Below are 24554 nucleotides of genomic sequence, written 5' to 3' on the forward strand. Positions count from 1 at the left end.
TATACCTAATATCATCCATGCAGCAGACTAACACCATATATTTCTGCTAGAAATGTGAATTTTTTTTCCCTAAAAGATAATATTATCAACAAATTTTCATGAAATATGTATAATCATAAAAAGAAATTGCATGTATTGGTAACATGGTATATGTATAATAATTTAAGCAGAAAAGATCCAAATAGATATTCTTCATTAGTCATTACTCGTGAGGTAACTTTTATTATATACTGTTATCTCATATATTGTCCTTTGATTTGTGTTGGCTTTTTCTCCATGTGTTGTTTGTTCTTTCTGTTTCACCATAATTTGCCCAATGGTGTTTTGTTCTCTGGTAAAAAAATCCAGAACATATGAAACTATTTATATATTATGACATATGGTTTTATATCTTAACTATCTATAATTATGATTAAAAAAACCACATTCATGATTCGATTCCGCTTTAAAGTTAAGAAAAAATAATTGAAAGACGCCTGTCAGACCATTGTATTGATTGTAACCAATGAAGGCCAAACTGTATTATTTTTCACATAGTAAAGTAATATATATAGATAAGTAATTCTCACTTTGACAGAAAGGTTGCAATTTCTGCAATTTTCATGTCCATGTAGATCTTGCTAGCAGTCGTAGATGATAAACGAAGGTCCCTGCATTTTAAAAAGTACAGAGCATGAGTGAAATATATAGTATGATAAAATTTTGTTTATATATGATTTGGAATACATATATATAGTTATATATTTTCTATTTTTCTCACCTTCATGCATGCAAGCAGAAGTCGAAGTTATAAAAAAGACATTCGTATTTGAACCATTGTTTAAGAACTCGTCGTTTATCTGATTTGCTAGATCTCCCCACAAGCTGGTTCTCATCGTAACATCTCTAACAAAGAAGAATATGTCAAACAGGTGACTATTCATAGAATTTATAGTACAAAGAATTTTAGGCTCAAAAGTATTTATCGCATAAAGAAAATAAACATGTGTTTCAATCTTACCCCAAAGAAGATGACATCAATTTCTCTTAATGTTATTTCGGCACCATTCATAATGGACAGACCAAGTATGTTTGAAAGACGAACGAAGCAATCCTATGGGAGTCTCTTGGGAGAATCTCCTCTACGATTGACTTGGGTTTCCTACAGTGATAGATAACTTAGTAATAAATCATAATTAGTACGTGCGCAAGATATATAATTCACAGAACAGTATATACCAAATAGATAATATATTTTATTAGTTAGATAAACACACATAAAATTCCACATCAGTACTAACACAGGATTACAGGGAAATTCAAAATTAACAAAGAACTCAATAATCCAGTTGCTCAAGAATATTAACAACTTTCTTCACATGCCCTGCAACTAGAGTAGCCAAAAAAATAGAATATGTACACTACAGAAAAGACAATGGAGATCATCAAACCAAATGGAATACATATAATTGACACTTCTTTGCTTTTTCAGTAAATCATCTACGAGAGAGAGCTATAAAATCAACGTCAGGCAGACACACCGAGAAAATCACAATTCAAATTAAGGCGATAAATTATATAGCTATAACTAATGTTAGATATAAAGGAATCTATCAGCAAGACAAGAATAATAAAGGAATTTTAGGGATCGTTGACCCAGACACCTAACACTTACTCTTCGCTGCTGTCCTCGAATTATAGTTGTTCCCTTCCGGCCAAAACCCGCTGTTGTAACTCATCATTTCTCTTTGCCCCTTACAGCCCCAACTTATTGTTCTTGCTTGATGGCATTTGAACGAAGGAGGAGATTTTAGGTTTAGGTTCCTTCCGGCCAAAGCCTGCTGCTGCAAGCCTGCAACACCTTCTTTCTCTTTACCATTCATTATTAGCTTTTTAAGTATTTAAAAGCTATTGTATATAGATAGTACAGTCTCATCCTGTTCAAAAGCTAGCCACTGCTGTGTTGCAATTTTACATCAAAAATTTGTCGAAAGCTTTAAGAAAAATGGAAAATGTTTAAGTTGGTTTAATGAGACTTTCAAGAGTTGCTCTGAGAAGAATACAGTATAACAATCTACATAGACAGTAGTATCAGTTCAAGTCCCACAATGTGCACAAAAGGAATGACAGAAAATGTGAGCCATCCAATAGCTAAATTTATCTTATTCTTCTTCACTGTGTCTGATTCAATTTTGGTTGTGCTTTCAAAATCTTTCTTTGCTTCTTGTGTCTCTGTCTCCCAATATTTCTGTTCTCCCTTCCATCCAAGTAGATTTGCCGCTCAATACTTGAATTCTTACCATGCCAATTCTTGCCGTTGTCCTTGTGCACATGATGAAGGTAGTAATAGTAATCATTCTCCCCTCCTGAATGGTTATGTCTATGCTCATTATGAACGCTTCTTTGTTTATAAGTACCATGCTTATGGTGCCTTAACTTCTGCTCATGATGCTTATTCAGATGAGTGTGAGGGTGTCCAGCATAAACATTCTGTCTCGGATTACCCCCGTCTCTCTCCTTGTCAGACACAAAATGATCTTCCCACCAGTCATAAAGAGGATCAAAGAGTCCTTTTTGATGTAGAAGCCAGAGTAGTACAAGCACTACAACTCACAGCACAAAAATTATGTATCCACTTTTTTCCACTGCTATGTTTTGACCATACATTAAGTAAATAAGTCTTACCTGTTGGAAAGATGGCCAAAAGTAATCCAAACATCACCATCCAACTCATACATATATACTGTATGTGGCAGCTGAAGTCAAGAAAACCAGTGCATTTACTTCTGCTCACAAAAGGAAACATATTATAAGATAACTGCCGCAGTCACATATTGACAATCATTTTTTTCAAATTCTTTGTGCCAAACAATTTGGTGTCAGGTGTCTTGGCTGGATAAATTGATAAGAGAAATTAATTGGAATCGATTATGTTACCTGCAAGTTTTTCCAGAGAAAAAATCTAACAGACCATGCCACAATTTGTTCCAAATGCTTTCAATAGAATCAAAGAAACCACTCATACTTGTCTCAGGCTCTTCAAAGGGCATCTGTGACAAAGTCAAGTAACTATTAGTTTCATCACTTATGTCAACAGCACAGATACATGATAAATCATAAGCATCACTAATCACTTGTTACTAATTGTAGCAAGTGAAATTTATAGGATTGAAAATGATCACATTTCAATCTAAGGAAAGAACAAGAACATCAATGTTCGCGCTCGATGTTAGCTTACAATCTGAAAAGTTTTAAGCGATCTCATCTTCATCTAAATAGAAACTTTATCCATCTCACGACTCCACATACATAACCTTCAAGCATTTATCTTTTTTCCCCACTTAAAGGTGGTTTGAACCCAAAAGGTAATTCATAGTCTCTCACAATTTAGAAAAACATAGGGAAATTCAGAAACATTCTTGTATACATTAGAATAGAACGTAGAGGTAACTTATAGCGATTGTTTAAGATTTCTCTCAACACAATCTGTTTTCCTGTACTAATTTTCAAACATGAAGAATATCTCCACGAAGGGACCAGTGAAAGTGCTGCCAGAGCCATGCAGTGTTAGGTTAACTATTGTTCACAAAAGTTTAAGGATTAAAGGAAAAACACATCCATGTTAGTTTTTTGGGGACTTCAAATACACTGTTTTTTTCCTTTCATTGCTATTCACACTTGTACTTTAATTCTAGATGTCAAGGATTGTTTTCCAGCGCATACTCTTCACAATTCTGTAGCAGTGAACAAATTTAAGTTTTTTTGCACTTTTGAGCCTTTTAATTGGCATTTTCATTGGAGGTTGTGATCTCGTATTTTTAATGGTTAGGACTTGATTTGCTTTAGGGATTTGTCTGCAGCAGTATGAAATTTTATTTTTTAGTATGCATGAGAAAACTGTTTAAGATGGTTTGTGCATGTACAACGTAGAAATAGCGGTGCGGCGATGAGGAGAATTGAGAAATATGGTATAGGGCAGAGTAAAACGCGAAGAGGAAGACCTAAAAAGACATGGCTTGAAATGGTCCTTTCAAAGACATGGCTTGAATAGTACGAAAAGATATGGATTCAATAAGTGTTGTTGAGAGCATGATCCTAGATAGAAATGAATGGCGGAAAAGAATTCAAGTAGCGGATTCTCATTGATTTTCTCATAGACTCACGTAGCCAACCCTAAAACTTTTGGGATAAAGGCTTGGGTGATGATGATAATGATGATGACGAGTTTGTGCGAAATGATAAATTAATGACAATATAACTGAATTTTGTAAGAGGCATTAACCTATGTTTCCCTCTCTCTCATCATTCCTCTTCTACATTCCTCATCTATTTAATTCTTGTTCCCTGATTTCTAATCAAGTTTGCAATCATTCTCAAGTCTCCACATTAGAATCCCATCACCTCTTATAAATAAATTCCCAATGGAATCTATATAAATCGTCCATATCAAGCACAAACCCCAATCCCAGTTCTATAGCCTAAGTTGTAGCTAGCATAAAAGCTGCTTGAATCAGATTTCATATTGGAGCCAAAATGATCCAAGTACAAACTCTGGCCTAAATGCTCGATTAAAATTGCTCTTGATCATGATGATGGCAAAAACTGAGTTCAGGTTTCCCATACAGATATCGCAAGACTTGCAAAAGGTGGGTATTATGGCCTCTACTTTAGATGAGATCGAGAAAATGGAAGATGTTAAGAGAGAAAGAATTAGGAACCAATCCCTCAGTCTCCAGATTCATTAACAGTACAAACAGCAAACCATGAAGTAGTCATTCCCTCAACTTCTCAGGGAACAGGCACCAAGTTTTCTCATATATTCACTGCCTCACTCTGCCACTGAAAAATGTGTCAATTAACTACACATAAAGGTTACTTTCGGCACTTTTGTAAGGAGCAACAAGCTTATCGTAAGGATATATAAGCCAAGATGATTTTATTTTATTTTTCATTTTCTTTTCTTTTTGGTGAGGGTATTATGTTAGACTGTAATTTCCCAGGTGGTGTTTGGTTTGCAATGGCAATGAGAATGGGAAGGAATTTGAGAAAGAATGGGGCTTGACTTGCAATGGCATTTGCTTTTTTTCTCTTTCTTCTTAAAGTAGGACTACAAATTCTCACGTGCAATTAACTGCTAAGAACTTACAGTTTATAATAATATTAGATATATATCAAGTAGAATAGACCTTTCACATCTATAACTCTGGTGAGAATGGAATGCTATAGAAACGATTACTTGTAACAAAGAGGGAATTAGAGGGCAGAATGGCAATGAGGACTCTACTTTCTTAAATTTCACATGAGAAATGGAATATATGTTAGAATAGTCATTAACATTCCACCCTACCAAACATGTAGTGAATGTCCCTAGGTTGGCTACACAATCTAGAAAGTTATTTCTGTTGCTACAAGACTAATCACATTTAAAGTTGTAGTCTGTTGATGCCAAGCATGATCCAATGGTTCGAGCAACAAAAGCTTCGACAATGAGTCAATGTATGCCATGACTGAACATGAATGCTCATTAAATACCATGAGTGACGAGAAGTAGATTGTCTATCAAAGTTGAGTAATATATGTAAGGAAAGTGTTCCTCGAACTTCACTTGGATAACCACAAACTTTCAAAATAAATCTAGATTTTCTACCATGAAACTACCGGCTCTTCTATTTCAAAAAGTTAAGATGAACTACAATGTTACAATCGAAGGGTAGAACAAATCAATGCTTCAGTCATAGGGGTTTTGACTGTTACTCAATCTAACACCCTAAAATGCTTGAGTTTGATTGATAGAAAGATCATGGTCGAAGGTACAATTGTTGACTAACGCAAAGAGGAAATTATATGTGGGGAAGAGAAAGATGGGTGACACCTGACAACCCAGATTTGGATCGCGAGTTGTCAACCTTAGGTCTTCGGCCTTAATTGCGATATTACATTTCATTAAGGAAAAAGACTGGTGGTGTTCTAGCAAACTCATTCTCCAATTTATCACAAAGAAAAAGTTGTGCAAGATGGTGATAAATTCTGGATGCTTTGTGCTAATATTGTGTCTAAAGACGATGTAAAGAAATTGGCTTCATAGTGGAATGTCAAAAAGACAGATGGAGGTGATAAGAAAGGATATGGTCTCTACAGCATTAGCCAAGATCATAAATTTGAATAGGAACGAGTGGTAAAGGAGAATTCAAGTAACAGATTCTCACTAAAATCTCATATGGATTCCTGTAGCCAAACCCAACATTGTTTGGGATAGTCTTTGATCATGTGAAGGATCAGATTTAACTTTAGCTTCTACCAAATTCAAGTCTAACCCGACACAGATTATCCCGCTAGACTTTCAGTTTCCTTAAGCGATACATCCTCAAATTAAACTTTTACCTGACTTTGTCAATTTGTTTCCATGTTATGGATAAAAAAATCTGCTAGAAAAACGCTAGGTATTCCTCACCTGTGACCCATTATCATAAACAGTGGCTGTGGTAGAAAATTGGCACTCAGCTCTGTCAACTTCACTAAATTCAGCATCCTTTAGTATAGCTGCATTTAAGAACGAGAAACGTGACCGAAAGTTAAGCTTCCATGAAAACTAATTTTTTACTCACTCAAAAGTCCAAAGACGCCTAAAATTCCAACTAATCCACCTTACCAGCGCACATATATTTCGCTGCCTGATGAGTTGAAGGGTAAAGTTTGAATGAGCGACTTGCAATTTCTTTTGGTTTCATAATGAAGAACTGTTCCTGCAACCATCAAAGCTTTCTGAAAAGTATCCTTCAAGGAAAATTATATCATGATGCCAAGACAATGCTACTCACATATGCAATTGATGTAAAGTATTCAAAAGAACGAAGAATACCTCCATCAAGCCGATGCCCTTTGAGCAATCAAACTGCAAACAGAGAACTTCGTTATAGCTGAGACTCAAACATACTGTCAGTTATATAGAATTAGCGGCCGATACAATCCTTGTGATATAAGCTTAATTACATCTATTTTCTGATCTGGGATTGTACTTATCCATCAAGTCTACTCCTCTAGAAATCTCATAGATAGAAATGCATGCCAGCCTTCATGCATGGAAAACCCCATAACTGGCAGGAAATGCATCTATCCTTCCAATATGGGATGACAAAAAAAAGCTGAATCCCCTTTTCCTTGCATATTCTGGACTGAAGCATTATGACAGAATATTAATTGGAAAATTTAACAGGAATACCGTTAAGCTATATGATGCTTCCACATCACCAGTATTCTTAGTTGTGATTGTAGCAACTCCAAGTTGTGTAAGGGCTTCAAAAGTTGGGATAGTTACACTTAAGATTTTTCCAGAACTCCTGCAAAAGAAGGAAGCCTTACATGCTTAAAAGCACAATAAGTTGCACAAGAACACAGGAATAGTCCTACGGAGATATCAAAAAGAGGAGTAATCCTTAAAACAATTATCAATTCCATTTGATTTTGAAGAAAATAAATGACCATATATTCATAGACAAAGAAGCATATAAGATCAATGAGACACTGAAATTGCAAGAAATGAAAAAATAAAAATTTAATTGAATCTACTCTACGGAGAACCTACTTTTTTTATCTAAATTACCCAGCAGACATTCATTAACATTGTTATAGTAGGAAATACTTTTTATTTGAAATAACATCATCATCAAAGACCCAATTTGTCAAAAAAAATAATTGACGACAGCAATAAGAGGCCAGTGCATTTTCAAATAGCTATGGAAGTTATGAATTTGAAACCAGCCTAGCCACAAAATTAAGGGGATGAATGAAAATTTACAGAAGTATATAAAGCTTGATAACAATAATTTCTATGGAAAAGTGAAAATACTTAGATTGGTATTAGATTTTCATATCAGCTTCTTAGTAACAGCAGAACTACGAAATTCTTAATCATTGTACTATGTGATACGTGCCAAATTGTAATTATAATACCATTTTCATGGATATCATATATATTGTATTAACCTTACAATGACTATGAGGATGAAAACAACTACAGGCATCAGGTTAGCAATAGTAAGATTAATTTTCAGTGAAAAAAAAAATGTACACACACAAAAAGAATGACAAGTAACAAACTTAAAATAAGTGAACATAGCAGATAGATGCCCCACTGAGAGCTTATCACCACTTATTTATAAGTAGGTAATCTAATAATATAAACAATTACAAAACCATTTGCAATTTGCTGCAGTACTTGTATTCACCTCTGGTAAACATATTCTATATCATCAGCAGTTAGTTCTATCAAGACATTAGTATTAAGGACTTCAGTCACTCCTATCGAAAAAGAATGAGTCCCCGCATCCTGCGCCCAAATCAACACGATTATGTGATCCACACAGAAGTTAACATCATCAATATGAATCTACAATTGCTGAAACATAACTGGATGTTGGTTAATTCTTTCAAACCTTCCTTCCAAACCATATAGCGGCAACTGATTCCTACTTATGCGGTTCTGGTCAGCCTGTTATAAATTAGATATCATTCACCTCAGGTATGATTTGAACCATATGAAAACTACACAGCATGTTTATAAGTTGAAGATCAAGCAATGACATCAAATTAAATTTTCTTTCCCTTTGCATTTTCTTTGTACTAAGAAGTGCTTCATTTTGAAATAAACAAAAGAATTTACCATGTCAAGTAAACAAGACAATGAGCTCTCAACATATTTTATAAAGGCCAAAGCAAAAAACAAGGAAGTGTTCCACGCAAGTAAGTAGAGATCCATACATTTGTAGAATGACAATGAAGAAGAGATGCTAGCCATAATTAGATGGATTAAGTTGCACCATATGTCAACAAAAACAAAAGCATTTAATGTAATTTTCAAACCAGTACACCTCAAATGAATATGCATGACAACCAAAACGAGGCAAGAAAATCACATAAAGTACTATATTTCAGTTGATGTACTAACATCTTGGAAATTCCACAACTGATTATGCAAGCAGCTCCAAAATGGCGAAGAACAGAAGTTTGGTTGCCCGTTGAAAGCTTCGTAGCTAACTCCAATTTTGTTGCATTCAATACCATCTAAGGTAAATCTTACTCTCTCAAGCAGCATCCACGTAGAAATATTAGTTCCCAAATTCTGTGGTTGGCCAGGCCCACCCTTGAACAATAGAAAAATAAACTCAGAAGAACTGTACATAAAAGCCAATCAGAGATAGACAAGTCCAAACAAGGTTTAAAAAAAAGGTAAACAACTCCCTAGCACAAGGCTCCCGCAATGGATGTGTCAGGACAGACAAGATATACACAGACCTTATCCCCACATAATATGTGGAGAGTTTGTTTCCAGGAATTGAACATGTGACCTCTAGGTTGAACCACAGTAATTCTACCACTGGGCCACATGTTCTCTGACAAGTCCAAACAAACCAGGAAAAATTTCCTTGAGATGAAATAGAGAAGTAGAAAAGTGACATGTTTCCAACTGATAACAACATAAATAATAACATTTTGTGGAAAACTCAAACGAATAATAACACTGGAAGACTCAAGCACATAACAACATTGTGGAAGACTCAAGCACATAACATGATGCCCTTTATCCAATCAAAGAATGTAACAATGTATATGTATCTTGAATAAAAGGCTACTTTCTACCAACAACTACAATGAAAATGTTATTTTGTACACGATTACTTGACGAACTAGATTAAAATAAAATTCAATGTATTTCTGGTATAAAACAATGACCTTATCATAAATACTAATAGTAACAATAACAACAACAACAACAATAATAATAATAATATGATAATTATCATTATTATTATTAAAATAAAAGTTCACATCACTCATCCAATTCAAGCTCTTGGGATAAACCATTCTTCAAAAAATAATGTACTTATTAGCCAGCAGCCTAGCAGTAGAACCAGAGTTTGACACTCAATACCCACATTAAAAACTAAGGTTAAGGGATCAGGGTGCTTCACAATTATCACTATTCTCACTACTGACAAAAAAAATGTAGATTTTTTGTTGTAGTTCCATTTTGTCTGAATCAAATAACTTAAAAGAAAGACATTATCCCTATGACTGGATGTATCATACAGAAACATAATACGAATGCTTTTCAACATTCTACCTCTATCGTTATCCTATTTTTATAAATTTGCAGCTCAATAATATTAATTACAGAAATACGCATGTAGATTCAAAATATAAGCAATCTAGTATTTCAAACATTCATTGTATTTATTCGCAAAGAGAACATAAACTCCACAATTCAGCTATTTTCAATGGTTAAAAGAAAGAGTTCCTAAAACACTAAAAATAAGAAACTTTGTGGTGAACGAATTTCATGAAACTGAATGTGAGTAAATATTGTTTATCAAGCAAATGTAGCCGGTTCTTCCCACTAGCATGCAGTAGGTAAACAAAAAGCATGATGTTACTGTAAACCTATGGTCTACTAAATGCAAGTTTGCTCGGGGGAAAAAAAAACTACTAAGTGCAAGAAGCAAGGGGAAAATGCAAAGCTTGAAAAACCGAGAATAGGAGCTCCTAGTAGGGTAAAATATTGAAACATTTTAGCCCCAAAGTTGATGAAGACTTCAACCCTATAGAACATTGTTAACTAGCTTTCCTTTTTTTTCATAGTTCCTAGCGCAAAAACAAAGCATGATAAACTTTCAGCATTTAAAATAATCAAATTTTCTCATAAGACTCATTTCAGAGAATCTTAAAACACAGCGACAATTCTACTCTCCCCGATGTCGCGTAGGGACCTAACTCCTAAGACATTTTTGATATAGTGTTCCCGAGTGTTTTCTTCCTTGGAAGTGACTATGTTTGCACAGCCCTCAACTTGTATCAATTGCCAAAATCTTGGTAGACAAGCACACACTAATTCAAACACCTATCAACTTAATACACTGCTTCAGCAAGAAAGCATAATTAAATGTGAGCAAAGAACCTTTATGTACTGATCTCTACATCTCCTACGGTTATTTTCCACTCTTAAACAGTTTCAACAAGAATGAGAGGGAACATAGTAGGAAAAATCACCCCTATTTTACTTTTCACATTTAATAAGAATCTACAAATAAAAAGATACTTATAATCCTACAATTATACCCTAGAGAATCAGAAGGATTTTCTGAGCTATAGATGTGACCTGATGAAAACTAATACAGGGGTATCACCAAAATTAGAGATTCATTTAATGCATTAATCAAGATATCCACTGATGAAATAACAAAATCGAAGGTAATGAAAGACCCAATATGCTTTTCAGGTTCCATGGTCACTAATCCCACTTTTTCAACCTTCTGAAATAAACAACGTTTAGTGTATCAATGGGAAATCAGTCAATTGAAGTGATTCACCAACAAGTTTAATCAGTACATAAATACATATGACAGTGGTACTCAACATATAGAATGAAAAAAAATCTTGGAATTTTGATCATGCACAAGAAGCCTAAATAGTAAGTACACTACAGAGCCAAAAGCATATGTTTTAGAAAGTAATTTTGTAAAAACCAACAATACCAGACATATCAGTTAAGTTTCAGCTGAGCTTGATTCATCTCAACTCAATAAAACAATTTACAGAAGAACAAATGTTGGACCTTGTGACAGAAGCACGTCGGCGAACAAAAATATAGATTTGATAGAAAATATTCTTCTCACGTTTGTAAGTATTCGTAATTGTTTCAAGTGAACATACCTGCCTTGGAATGACTAGATAGAAATCCTCAAATGATGGTATGCTTGTGTATCCAACGAAATCTCCAATAAGATTCACCCTCAGTAATCGATCCTTAGATATTGCTGTTCTATTTTCAGGGCCCACAATCACTTCCTGCTGGCAAAAAGGCACCCAAATTTTCCTTAGAGAATATGACTGCTTTAAAACTGATAAAACTCCACTCAAGAGTAAAACATTAGTGGATGGTGATAGATTACTGGTACAAAACAAGATCTTAATGTCATATGGGAACATCATCCAAGCCTTTATCCTAAAAGTTTGGGAACATAATAGTAAAAAAAACAGCATGATTCCATGGAAATGAATAATTGAAGAAGTTACAACTAACGAAAAACTAACTATCAAATAATATTTAGAAACAAAATATAATTAACACAAGTATAAAAATGTCAGCATCACGTGGAAGTAAACAGATTCAAAAAGATCACTGTTACACAAAAAAAAAAAAAAAAAAACCTACTCAGCTTTTAAAAAACATTATGTTGCATCCCTTCATTGATTTTGCAGATAACTATATTCGCTTTCAATATGTGATATCTTATGGCCGAAGGCCCAAAGACAACATTCTTCTAACATGGTTTCCATCTTTGGAACCAAAAATGTATTATAGACCAGAAAGAAATAATTGAAGCACTACTACATAAGCACAAGAATAAGGCTAGCACTAACTCTCTCATGAAATATCCAGGCCAAGCACAACGAATTTATTTCAGTAAATGACTAGCTCTGTCTAGCATAAAATTAAAGGAACTTAGCAGTTAGCATCTAAAAAGTTAAGAAAATATAGACAAAACAACAGCAGCTGGTTCTCTAGGAAATTTCAAAACCTCTGATCCCAAGAGATAAGTGCCAATAAAACTGAATCAGAAATTGTGCGTATTTGAAATACAGAAATAATCTCAAAGACAAATAATATACCGAAACCATAGATCCCACTTTTATCTCAATCCGAACTGTAAATCCTATTGATCGTTGTCCGATACCATAAACATGAAACCTACACGGATCAGAAAAATTATTAGCACAGCAGTCATGACAATTTAAGGGGCCAAAGCTGCACATCAAAAGACATAACTTCCATCAAAATGGCACTAAAAGTCGCTTCTATAACCATATAAGCTAATAAAATTGATTTAACCATCAAAAAAGATTTCTATACAGGATAACCTCACACAACATATTATATATTCAATTTGCCACAAGGAAAATAGAAAAGCGTAGTAACCAAAAGGCTATACCAATCACCAGGAAATCGAAGACAATGAGCGGTATTGGCCTTGCCTTTCATCAACTTATCAACTAGCCAATCAAATCAAAATACAGAAATCAATAGCCAAGAAAATTTTAGCGGCAACCGCAATGGAAAACTTGAAACTGCTGTACAACACCAAAAGCTACTCACAAAAGTTTCCACATGACGAAGGTACTCGTCGCTGGGGCCCGCAAGGACAACATACTGGCTAAACAAGAAAGATGGAAAGAAGAAAATCACCAATTGATAGACAGATGAATATATAAATGTGTGTGTGTGTGTGCATACAAATACACATACATATATATATGCATATATATATGTATTGGAGAATAATGTAATCTCAAAAGACATTTTATAAATAATTGCTTGGTGGTCAATTTAGGTGTGAAATTTAGGACCTTATAGGAAAGAAGGCAAATAACAAAAATAAGGTCATGTAGGGGCTAGGAGAGTTTGCTCAAGATTGGCGAATTTGGCAATCAATTGAATGGCTATGTGATTATGGTCATGATGTCCAAGCTTAAGTCCACAGAAACTACTCAAGAACTTGAGTCATGAGACATTTAATGATGTCGAGAAGAAGATATATGATTTTCTGGGAATGCGCAATCTCTATGATAAAAAAGATATGAAAGATCCTGGGCAACAAATTGAATAAATAGAGGAACTCTCGTGGCCCTATTTTAAAAGGGGAATGGGATACAAGATTTTTCTATACAACAGAAAATGCTTGTTGCATACCCAACTGCTTTTCAAGCAAAGGGAGATGGACACTTATCAAGGGCAGTTTGTCAAACCTATCCATCTACTTTGGCTAACTTTTTCTTGTTCTCACTTCAATCTAATACAAGAGAACATTAAGCTGTTCATAAGGCAAGAGTTTGTGGTTAAATTTTCATGGTTTGCATAAAGTGACGTAACACTGCAATCTCAAATAAAATTTTGTAGATATATGAAATTATGAAGCACTACAATAAGCAATAACAGACTCCAAAATAAAAAATGGCAACCAGGAAAGGTTGTATAGTGAGCTTAGAAAAGCCACCTGAGTGTGCTCAATAATGTCACCATTTTCGTCTCGCAACCTATAAAAAAGTTCCCGGAAATCCAACAATCAATTTGATGTTAAGAATGAACTCCTGTTGCATTGTTTTGTTACTTGACAAACTTCCCTATATGGTAAATGTGAAGTTGATAGGTGAACCTTACCAACCAAAAAGTTAACATAAGCGAAAGGAAGAATTAAAAAGGTAAAAACGACAGAGAGATAGTCAAACAAATTGTGGCACAGACTAATAATTTATCACATAAAAAACTCCCAAAAGTATCGCTTACCAAATAACCCTATTGGTAAGGAAAAATACGAGGATGCCAGTAACAATCAAACCTCATTACCAACTTGCTATTGAAATTTAATTGACTCATAAAAAGACAGGGAAATAGAATAAATAAAAATAAAAAGTTGTTCGCACCTAGAACACTAACTGGCAGAGATATTAGCAGATTTGATGCTTTTGCTGGATGAAATTCAGTACCCTCCTTATCGTTACACAACGAGCTCATTATATACCAAAAACTTTTGTACCAATTACCCCAGAGAATATAAAAACTTCTCCATGTTCAATTAGCAAAACCGACAGAAAATTAAAAAACTGAAAGAGATGTCAAGTGTTCCAATCACTAAATTGGTTTAATTAGTTAATAGTTATTCACACCGGATAAATTTTCAGAACCAGCGAAATATAAATCCAAAAACATATATACAGCAAACATTAATAAATAAAAGTTCAATGAGAAGAGTACTTGCCTCTCACATGTCTTCACCACATCTGCACCAGCATCGGGCTCACATTTGCGTGTATTAACATAATATTCTTGAGGCTTATATGGAACATCCTATAAAACATTCATTCACACAATAAAATAGAGCTCCAATAGCAAACCAATAATGTAACACACATAAAACAGAATCAAATTATATGATGCACAAAAGTAGATGTAAAAGGGAAATGAGAAAAAATTTCTGCTTACTAATGTTATTGCAATAGTAAAGCATCATCTAACATCTTCCTAAGCTGTCATTGCTAAGACAAAACATTCCCACCGCATAATCTGGATATATTAGCCCGTAATTAACTGATTTTTATGGAGCATGGGCAAACTCTTCTAGCACAAGGAAGAAAGACACCAGCCAATGCTAGCAAGCAACTACAAACAATGAGGACAATAACTAATGAACAAAGATTGAGACCAAAAGAAAAGGCTTACTCGGATATACATGAGCTCATAGAGGGCATACGAGGCAGATTTGTTCACTGTTATCACAGGTGGAACTCGCAGCGTTTGCATCTTGCTGGTTGAATTCTCCTCCACCTCCACTAGTTCTGCAACTATGGAGGCCTCTCCCCCACTCTATATAAATAATTAAAAAAAATGCAATAAAGGCATACCAAGAAAATTCACACTCATTAGGAAAATAAAAATGCAGAAAATAACTTCTGAACAAAGTTGAAACATGCTGTTGCAGTTAGGTACTTCCTCCATCATCATCACAACAATGCAACCACCATTACTCCATCAATACTGGAAAGAAAACATGCATCACGTGAACAAGATTTTTTTCTACTTTCTTTTCTGATTCAAATAACATAAAAAATCATTAATTAATTCCAGCATACCCCTACATTGTGAAATTTCTCTTCAAATTAAGTATCCACAGAAGACAATGTTTAAACTGCCCTATAATAGCATGACTGGTCTCCAAATCAATATCAAACTATACAAAAATCACACTGCGGACGCAAATGAACAACATTGTTAAACCCCTAACCCCTTTAAAAAAAGAAGAAGAAAAAGGGGAGAGGCTTACAGAACCACTAGGAACCGCCATGTTCAAGACGACTTTCCGAGTGCAATTGAGGCTATCAGAATCTGATACCTTCTCGCACTTCTCAAGCTTCGATTTCGATAAAATCTGAACTGCAACGACACTACTCTGCAAGATGAAAACGCAAGTCAAAATAGCAACCAAATGTGCCATTTCTAGGGTTTTGGTTCTCATTTCTTGCGGGCGGTCGATTCTTGCGCTCCGTATGTGTTAATGCTTTGTGTCTCCGTCGGTTTCATGTATGACCCCTCGCAAAAAATAGCGGTTTTTTCGCCCTTTTCTCCTCGAACGGCCATAAGCGGTTATTTCTACAGTTCGAAGTTTGAAACCGTAGCGTAGGCCTGGGCCCAAGACATGTAAGGCCCAGTTATCAGCCCTTTTTATCATAAATTTTCAGTGAACTTTATTGGCACCCTCATTGTTATCAAATACACCCCTCATTAATAGTAACCTATGAAAACTCTAAACTTTTATAAATACACCCAAACTACATAAATTTGAGACATTTTACAAACACGCCTCGTAATCAGATCTGTCATTGTTGGTCCTATTATCGTCTATTGAGGTTATTCTCAAGTTGAAGCTTGTCGAAAACGTGAAATTCCAGCTCGTAATTATCCTAGAGTCGGTATTTGATACCAAAATCGTCCAAAAATGCCTTGTTTGGGATCAAACTCGGGTCATCAATTTCCAACAGCGTCTTGATCGAAAAATCAATGGAATGGAAGCGCCTTGCCATAAGTAGTCCAAAGGTGGTGTCGATTTCCTCCAACAGAGGCCAGATTGTTCGGATCGGATGACTTTTCTCGTGGTGGACATGGACTTTCGAACGTGATTTCGACTCCAACGATGGATGAAACTCATCGGGGTTGGTTAGGTTTAGTTCGTGGTGGCTTGGGCTTCAATTTGGTGGTAATGGTTACCGGATTGGTGCTCGATGGCGACGACACCATAGTTGGTCGTGGGTGCTCGTGAGGAAGAAGAAATAGATGGTGAGAGGGTGGGGTGTAAAGAGCATGTGTCTTAAAAAAGGCAAAGTCAAAGCAAAGTCAATAAAATCAAGATACACTTAGTAAAAATCGGGTTGTGACTAAAGCACCCCTAAATTTTCAGTACACAAACTCATTGGTTGGCAGGGTCCCGAGTTATTGGCCCAAGTCGGGCCCGACCCGATGTTTTTAATAACTGCATGGACCCAATTGATAACTTTGTTATGGATTTTTTCGGAAATCCTACCTATTTTAATCCTTAGACACTTCCTCCGACCCTTCGATTTTAAATCACTTGCAAGTTGCAGTAGTTAAAACATGAAGTTCTCCATTGGCGACAGACTTGTTGATGTTAATAAGCCCACCATCGGCATCGACATATCCTTTAATGAAGACTCGCATCACTATCCAGAGACGACTAAGAAATTATTTCCCAATCCAACTAATACAAAAAAAGAAATGGTCCAACTAAGAGAATGAATAATCAAGACCAATAGAGTTGAATATATTCAACTAAGAACACCTCCAACGGGAGATACAAAGCCTCTAACCGAGTAACAAAAGGGGTAACCAAAAATGGTTATCCCCTTTTTTGGATGCAAAAAATGTCCTAGAGGAGAGAGAAACCAGGAGATGCAAATGGAGGTTGTAAAGTCCCAACGGTCACGGCAGCACTGCAAGAGTGATTTTGCCTCCTTCAATCGATTTGATATGCAAAGCTCACCTGAGCTCCATAGGAAAGCTGGCTCACATTCAGCCCCAATTGTCCCACGTTTTTGTCCTGTCTTTTTTGCTTTCTCGCTCTACTCAACTCCAATGAACTTGTCCTTGATTGTTGATAGTGGGAGAATAGAAGGTTGGGAGTTATGTGCTTGATTTCATCATAAAGAATAATTTAGAAATAGACTTACGACAGAAATCGTGTGCTTGATTTCATTAAAGAAGTATGTAGAAAGTAAGGCTCATATTAAATTTAATATAGAGGAAAAAATCAAAAGTATTTTGATTTAATATAGATAAAATCGACACTTAATAAAGTTAACTTAAATATAAAAAATCAAGAGTACACTTTAGATAAAATTCTAACACTTCATTTAGTTAAAATGACACACTTGAGAATAACATTAAAACAACATTAACCTAGTACATTAAAACAAGATGCATATATTTTTTCAAAAAAGTCGAGACATATCCATAGGTCTTGAGAGACAACTGCTTATAGTATGATAGTTGGCTCATGAATATGACCTGTGTACATTCCATGCCATGCGGTTGGATAATTTTTTCACTTTCAATGCATGCAATCAATGCTTTCAAGCATCCCAAGAAGTTCACTTTGCTCACCTATTTCTTATAATCGAATTAGATCGTTCAGATTTGGAGGCCTTAGGTACTACTTGCTAGAGACAACAATAACAACTTTCACAAATGCACACAAATTTTCAATTATAATGCTTTCACCTATACGTATATGGTCATCTAGTAAATCTGTTGGTACTCCATACTCTAGTATCCTGAAATCAACAATAACATTCTGAAGAGGGGATAGTTTCAGGAATCCCTAAAGCATCATTCTTTTGGATGAAGTCATGATCATATGTCTCTACTCCGTTGACAATTTGACAAAAAATCAAGGATGTAATATGGATGGAGTTGAAAATGTGATGGTCAAGACTACATCAAAGTGAGATATCATATTTAAAGACAATTTTAGGAGGCCAAAATTTAAATTTAGAACTTTGAATTGGTTTCATTTAGGCGAAAAATTTTGAAAACCTGTTTTTGGTGAGAATACTTTTGAATTTCAAAATTTATCCGCCATCTAATTTTTAGGGATTTAAATTAATGACATAGACGGGTTTTACTATAGTGTGTCAATTTTAATAGGAATTTTAAAATGGGTTTGAAAAATGATTACTCATCTAGTTACTTGGATTGGAGTTGACTACTTTTTAGGAAATCTAATGACGTATCAAAGTACTGTAACAGTAATGAAATGAGTATTTTGGTTACTCTCATTAGAGATGCTCTAAGAGAATGAATAAAATAATAAGCATTGAGTGCCTTTATTGGAGCTTTGCTCTCTGCCTCTAAACCTCAACATCTCCCGTCTGTTTTTTCCATCAAACATGTCTCGTATGATCTTCAGGTTGAAGGATGGGCCTTGAGGTTATTGAAGTCTCTTGGGCTTTATATTAGTTATATTTATTTTACTTGTTAAGACAACATAGCTTTGTAAAGAGAGGTTGAGTACAGAACAATCAAGATATTTATTTAAGATTGCATATCCCTACCCCACATCGTAAAAATGTTAAGAGCAACACATGAAAATAGGCTTTAAAAGCATAAAAGCCACTAATAACTCATGTTTTATATCCCTACCCCACATCGACGAGTTATCGAGTCACATGATAACCCTAAAAGTATAAAAAAAAAATTAATCCTGACCTGATCCTACTATAAATTTATCGGGTCAGGTTTTGCCTAGACCGACAAGAAGAGTTTCGCGTATGCCCAATAAGTCCCAAGTCATCGGGTCAAATCAGGTTCAGTTACCTGATGTACACCCTTAGTTGGCAAAGTGGGATAACATTTCTAACATTCCTCTATTTGTAGGAGGCCGTGCCGTTTGGACTTTAGCATGTCCCCTAATTTCTTCATATAGATCGAGGTTGTTGAGGAGCACCTCTTTTTTTCCTCTTCGCTATACTGGTGATCAACTATATGGGGATCCTAATTTCGATGAGAATGAGAGCCTTTGTCAGAAGGCGAGAGTGAATGGAGTATCTCCAGTTGATGTTCTTGGAGTAGTGCAATAAGACCATAGCATGCTCGAGAGCTCTTTTACATATTTGGTGAAGGGCATGAGTTATGGATAGTTATCGTCTCACTTGGTGGGTGACACGAAATGGTGGAGTTCCTCTGGCATTTGTTACACCTCTTGACAAGCTGCTTAGCATTCTATTTCATGGTTGCCCTCTAGTATCCATATTTTAGCAACTTAGAGCATCCACATCAGTGCCCTAAAATACAGATAAAATGTCACTTTCCCTTATTTTACAGATTCCTTATTCAACCAACACTGTATCAGATTACCTATCATTTTCTCAACATCATTAAAATAATAATTTGTTTCACTTCCTTTTTTATTCTATTAATATAGTTTAATTTATTAAAAATTCTACAACAACTATAGGAAAGCTTCTGTCTCTCTCCTTTTGCATCAGATCAAGATTTTTACAAGAGAAATCCTAAACTCGTGATCCACCCAACACGTGGTCGCCACCAACATTTTTTGCTGAGGAAGAAACACGTCCGGTGAGATCACCTCAATGAGAGCTGAATTTAATTGAAAAAAATTTAATTATTTTTTGCATTATGATTTCTTTTTGGGAGCGAAGCGAAGTCGGAGGTGGAGAGGGATTTTGGCGGAGATAAAAAACAGAGGGATTTTGGTGGGCAAATTCATGGCATTCGATCAACTACGAGGAGTTCTGGAGGCTTTCGCCAACCAAGGGAAAGAAAGAACAATGGAGGAGAGAGGAGAGAGATGAAGGGATGAGATAGAGGGGAGAGATGCACAGAAGAGAAAGAGGGGAGAGGAGAAATGTCAAAGGAGGGAGGAGAGAGGTGAAGAAAAAATTAGTTCTCTATTTTAGAGAAGTGAACAGTGGTTCCCTAGATGTAGGGAACCACTGTAGCAATTCTCTAAAATAGAAACCTCTAGATAATCTGATTCAGAACTATTTTTTGACAAGTTCTCTATAATTATTCTATATTTTACAGAGAGACTCATATTTAGGTAATCTGATGTGGATGCTCTTATAAGCCGGTGTGCATGCCCCCGAATGGGCACCAAAAATTCCTTTGTGGACTTCTCGAATGGTGTATTCAGCTTTTTGGGGTACAAGGCAACTCAGGTAAAGTAAGGTGAAAGATCTTCGGTACCGAACCTCTTGTTCGAGAGAGCATTTGGATGTTCTCATTTGGATGCTCTTCGTCATTTTCTTGACCATCCTGGTTGGCTCTATGTTGATCTTGGCCACATTGAGCTCTTGTTCTATGCTTGGTCGGGCAACACATCCACCTGGATTGAGGATGATTTTTTGACTGAGCATGTTGATGCTAGGCGAGAGAGAACATTTGCTTTTGTGTTCTCTTCACGTAGAATTTTGTTGAACTTCACCTTAGGGATCTTCTCCAGGCTCGCTTCTATTTCTCTTCTTCATAGTGAGGATTTTGATGCTCATGCTCTTGTTGTTGTCTTGTTGAGGTGGAGGTTGATGAGCATTTTTTTATCTCAATGAGAGTGTTCATCCGTTGCATGATCTGGATGAATTGTCTTTGAGCAACCGGAGCATTGAGATGCTCGAGTTTATGAACATGAGCATTTTGAAGAGCTTCTTGGAGTGCATTATGATGCTCAAGCCATTTTGATGCTCTGGAGCACTCTGATGCTCGAGGGAACTCTTATGCTCAAGAGCACCCTGATGCTCGAGATGCTTGGGCTCAATAGCTAGAGGGTTATTTCTATCAATTCGGTTTTTAGGATTAGTCATTGACTTCTTGCCCTGACCATTGTTGAGTTAGAGAAATCTTTCGTTTACCACAGACGATGTCAAACTGATGACGTCCAAAACTGCCTTCAGTTTTGAGAGCGTCATCGATGGTAAGGTCGAAGTCAGGAGATGCTATGCTACGCTATGTTGAGCAATGTTATGTTATGCCAAGCCGAGCTATGCTATGCCCAACTGAGCAATGTTATGCCATGATATGCTATGCTGAAGCTAGTCATGGTCGCTCCGAAGGATGATCTGCACAAGCAAGTATGTAAGCTATGGGGCCCCCAAGGGTGTGATCGGGGGTCCTCTCCTACGGTCAAGTCAGTAAACAATAAAAAATGAAGAGTGCTCTCTGTTGGAGCTCTCATCTCTCAATCATATACATAGTATGATTACTGAATAAGAGAATGATTTTGATGCAGCCACATCAACTTTTAGGAAAACTCTATGATTGCCATGTAGATTAATGAAAAAGTTTAATTTTTATTTATTCAAGTTATACACAAACACACCAATAACATGTATTAATTATTGATTTAATTAGAACAAATTAAATCATGCATAACCATTACAGAATGATTCCAATTTAACGTTTTCTTTCCTATTTCAATTTATCAATTGATTTATGTCATTAAAGTATCATGCATAACCTTTAGAGAATGATTCAAATTTAACAATTTCTTTCCTATTTCAATTTATCAATTGATTTGTGTCATTAAAGTTGATTTTGTTTTCCTTTCACACTTAATTGCTAAACGGCTACCATATAATTTAATCCATTAATTGGGTCATTATTCCATACACAACCTCACTCATTTCATTAATGTTGATTTTATTTTCCTTTAACACTTAATTGCTAAATGGTTATCATATAATTAAATCCATTAATTGGGCCATTATTCCATTCACATTCTCACTCATGTCTTCCATGTTTTCATAAAATACGTTTATCAAAACATAAACCCGTTTGTATCATGTCTTCTATTTTTGATAGACCAACCACATTTGTAACTGTTAATTCTCAAAAGTAGTGCAGCTAGGAAGAAATGCAAGAGAAGGTCCCCAATAAATTCTCAGAGGTTGGTTATTTTTATTTATTTCAATTTATGATGTTTAATACAAAATATTTATTAATTGTGATGATTGTTTAACCTATATAAATTAATAAATCTTTGTGTTCTTTTCAACTTTCAAGACACCTGAATTTATCCTTGATGGTTCAAGGATGAATTGGGAGGTGATTGCTCGCATCAACGGACTATGAAATTCTAAGAATGTCTGAAATAACAATGACCTCCTGAGTGTGGATATGCTTCTTTTGGATGTAGAAGTGATGTTAGACTATTCTATTTTTTTTTACTATTTGGTTTGCATGTTTCGTATTGTTTATATGGTTTAAATCAATTAATTTTGTCGTAGGTATATTTTCAATTAATATTATATAATTAACATTGATATAATTAATATTTTTTTCATATCACATAACCCAGCACATTTGCACCACTTGTGTTAACAAGAAGTTCCAGTAGGTATTGTTTAACATCTTAATCACAACGCTCTTTCTTTCATTGTGCTCTACAGAACCATGATTTAGAATATGTTTAAGGAGGAAAAGATTGTCTCTTCAGAGGTAACTCAAAGTTTCTCCAATAACCAATGTAAGAAAATAGCAGTAGAAAATTCCTTATTAACGGTGTATCCCGTAATGAGGAGAATCGTGCTGCGTATAAAGCTGTTGTAACTCTTAAGCCTTCTATGCTAACCCAATTTTATTTACTGTATGAAATTTAATCAACCTTCATTCAATTTTCAAGATAAAGCTCCTTATGTAGGGAACACAGAGAAGGGGAAAAAGTGATTACAATAAAAATATGGAAGGTTACAATGAGAAACAGGTACCTACTGCAATTGAAAGCAATCTTTGCAAGCATAGATGTTTACTGTGAATTTCTTTTTGGATTACAACTTTAAATTCTTTTAATAATAGTAGGGAATCCATGTGGAAGAGGAAGAATAATCTAATGAGAAGTCCAGTTTTGAAGTGAATCATGATAAGGAAGATGAAAGGAAAACTGGAGAGCTTTGTTTATTCAATAACTTTCAATGATTTTTCTTTTCATCACCCATGCCTCTCTTTTTAATAATACGAAATTAAATCATAAACTGAACATGTTTTCCCCTCATCTGTTTCATATAATCCAAAATGATACCCATAAATTGATTATGTTTGCAGAGTTGCATTGCGTTTCATTTCTTGATTTATTTATTAATTTTTTTCCCTCCTTTTCATTTGGTTGTAGGTATATTTTGTGGTGGTGTTGTGAGGAAGAGTTGCTGGTAGTTGGTTTAACTCAGTTGTGGCAAAGACGGAAAAATAAAGTCGTAGTTCTTCAGCTTTGACACAAGAAAAAGATTTGTATTTGCTATGTAGTATTCATTTTGTAAACGTAAAAGTGTTCCAGAGTTGGAAAAAGAGATGATGCGTAAAATGTCCAAATTTAAAGCTCAAACAAAAAACAAGAAATTGATACCCCTTGCCTTTTAGCTCTTCGATTTGCTCTACAAGGCTCTCTGTATTTTTTCCTTTATAGTGCTTGGGTCTTTGTTCTTACTGTTTACAAGTGTTCTATTCAGTGCATTAAATATCAATTTAAAAGAAAAAGAAAATGATCTTTTGTAATTCCAATTGTCGTATTCAATGCATTAAATATCAATTTTAAAAAAAAAGAAAAATGATCTTTTATAATTTTGCAATTTGAAACGGTGATTTCAAATCTATGGATTAAATATCAATCAAAAAGATAACAGAAGAAAAAAAAAAGAGAGAGAGAAAGAAATGACCCTTATCATCCTACAATTCGAAATGGTGTTTTTAAATCTATGGTTAAATATCAATTAAAAAGAAAAATTTATTCACGATGAGGACCGGAGCTGGAAGACCGCCACCAAAATTTTAAACCAAAACAATCAGTAGAACGATATTTCCTTGTGTGAAAAATGAAATTTGAAATTTCTAACAAAGTAATCTAATTGCAATTTTGATGTTTCTCATGGTTACAATTACTAAAAAATGAAACAATTTGTAAGAAAAAAAAATAATCATGATTGCTTATGCTTCCATCCACAATCTAAAA

At 35.0% G+C, this 24554-nt stretch overlaps 1 protein-coding gene and 1 long non-coding RNA gene across 7 annotated transcripts; one reads left to right on the forward strand and one right to left on the reverse strand.

Moving 5' to 3' along the window:
• Window positions 1-2024: 2024 nt before the first annotated feature.
• On the reverse strand, window positions 2025-16122 carry LOC119980590 (protein HAPLESS 2). 6 transcript variants are annotated; one of them, XM_038823355.1, is made up of 19 exons: window positions 15852-16122; window positions 15661-15774; window positions 15251-15565; window positions 14790-14878; window positions 14028-14067; window positions 13130-13187; window positions 12966-13026; window positions 12646-12724; window positions 11686-11823; window positions 8924-9118; window positions 8387-8467; window positions 8205-8305; window positions 7199-7316; window positions 6839-6871; window positions 6629-6722; window positions 6431-6519; window positions 2917-3029; window positions 2665-2765; window positions 2025-2582 (listed from the first exon to the last, which is right to left on the reverse strand). In XM_038823355.1, exons 3-19 carry the CDS (start codon window positions 15329-15331, stop codon window positions 2152-2154), a joined length of 1902 nt encoding a protein of 633 aa, XP_038679283.1. In that variant the 5' UTR covers window positions 15332-15565; window positions 15661-15774; window positions 15852-16122; the 3' UTR covers window positions 2025-2151. The 6 variants fall into 6 exon arrangements, with proteins under 6 accessions (XP_038679283.1, XP_038679280.1, XP_038679279.1 ...); XM_038823352.1 differs by lacking the exon at window positions 15661-15774 and having other exon boundaries at window positions 11686-11820; window positions 15251-15394; XM_038823351.1 differs by lacking the exon at window positions 15661-15774 and having other exon boundaries at window positions 15251-15394.
• A 6864-nt stretch (window positions 16123-22986) lies between these two features.
• On the forward strand, window positions 22987-24031 carry LOC119980291. Its single transcript, XR_005463840.1, has 2 exons — window positions 22987-23315; window positions 23721-24031. It is a non-coding gene; the product is annotated as an uncharacterized LOC119980291 (long non-coding RNA).
• Window positions 24032-24554: the final 523 nt, after the last annotated feature.

The sequence above is a fragment of the Tripterygium wilfordii genome, chromosome 16 (genome assembly GCF_013401445.1).
Source record: "Tripterygium wilfordii isolate XIE 37 chromosome 16, ASM1340144v1, whole genome shotgun sequence".
Classification (NCBI taxonomy): Eukaryota; Viridiplantae; Streptophyta; class Magnoliopsida; order Celastrales; family Celastraceae; genus Tripterygium; species Tripterygium wilfordii.

Bases quoted from the DNA above. Each gene is read 5' to 3' on its own strand.
- LOC119980590 (XM_038823351.1), bottom strand. From the start codon at position 16,043: ATGAGAACCAAAACCCTAGAAATGGCACATTTGGTTGCTATTTTGACT. The intron at 11,824-12,645 runs GTATATTATTTG...CCTTTTTGCCAG, and splicing joins AAGTGGGATCTATGGTTTCG to CAGGAAGTGATTGTGGGCCC. The intron at 2,766-2,916 runs GTAACATAATCG...TTTTGTGAGCAG, and splicing joins TTCTCTGGAAAAACTTGCAG to AAGTAAATGCACTGGTTTTC.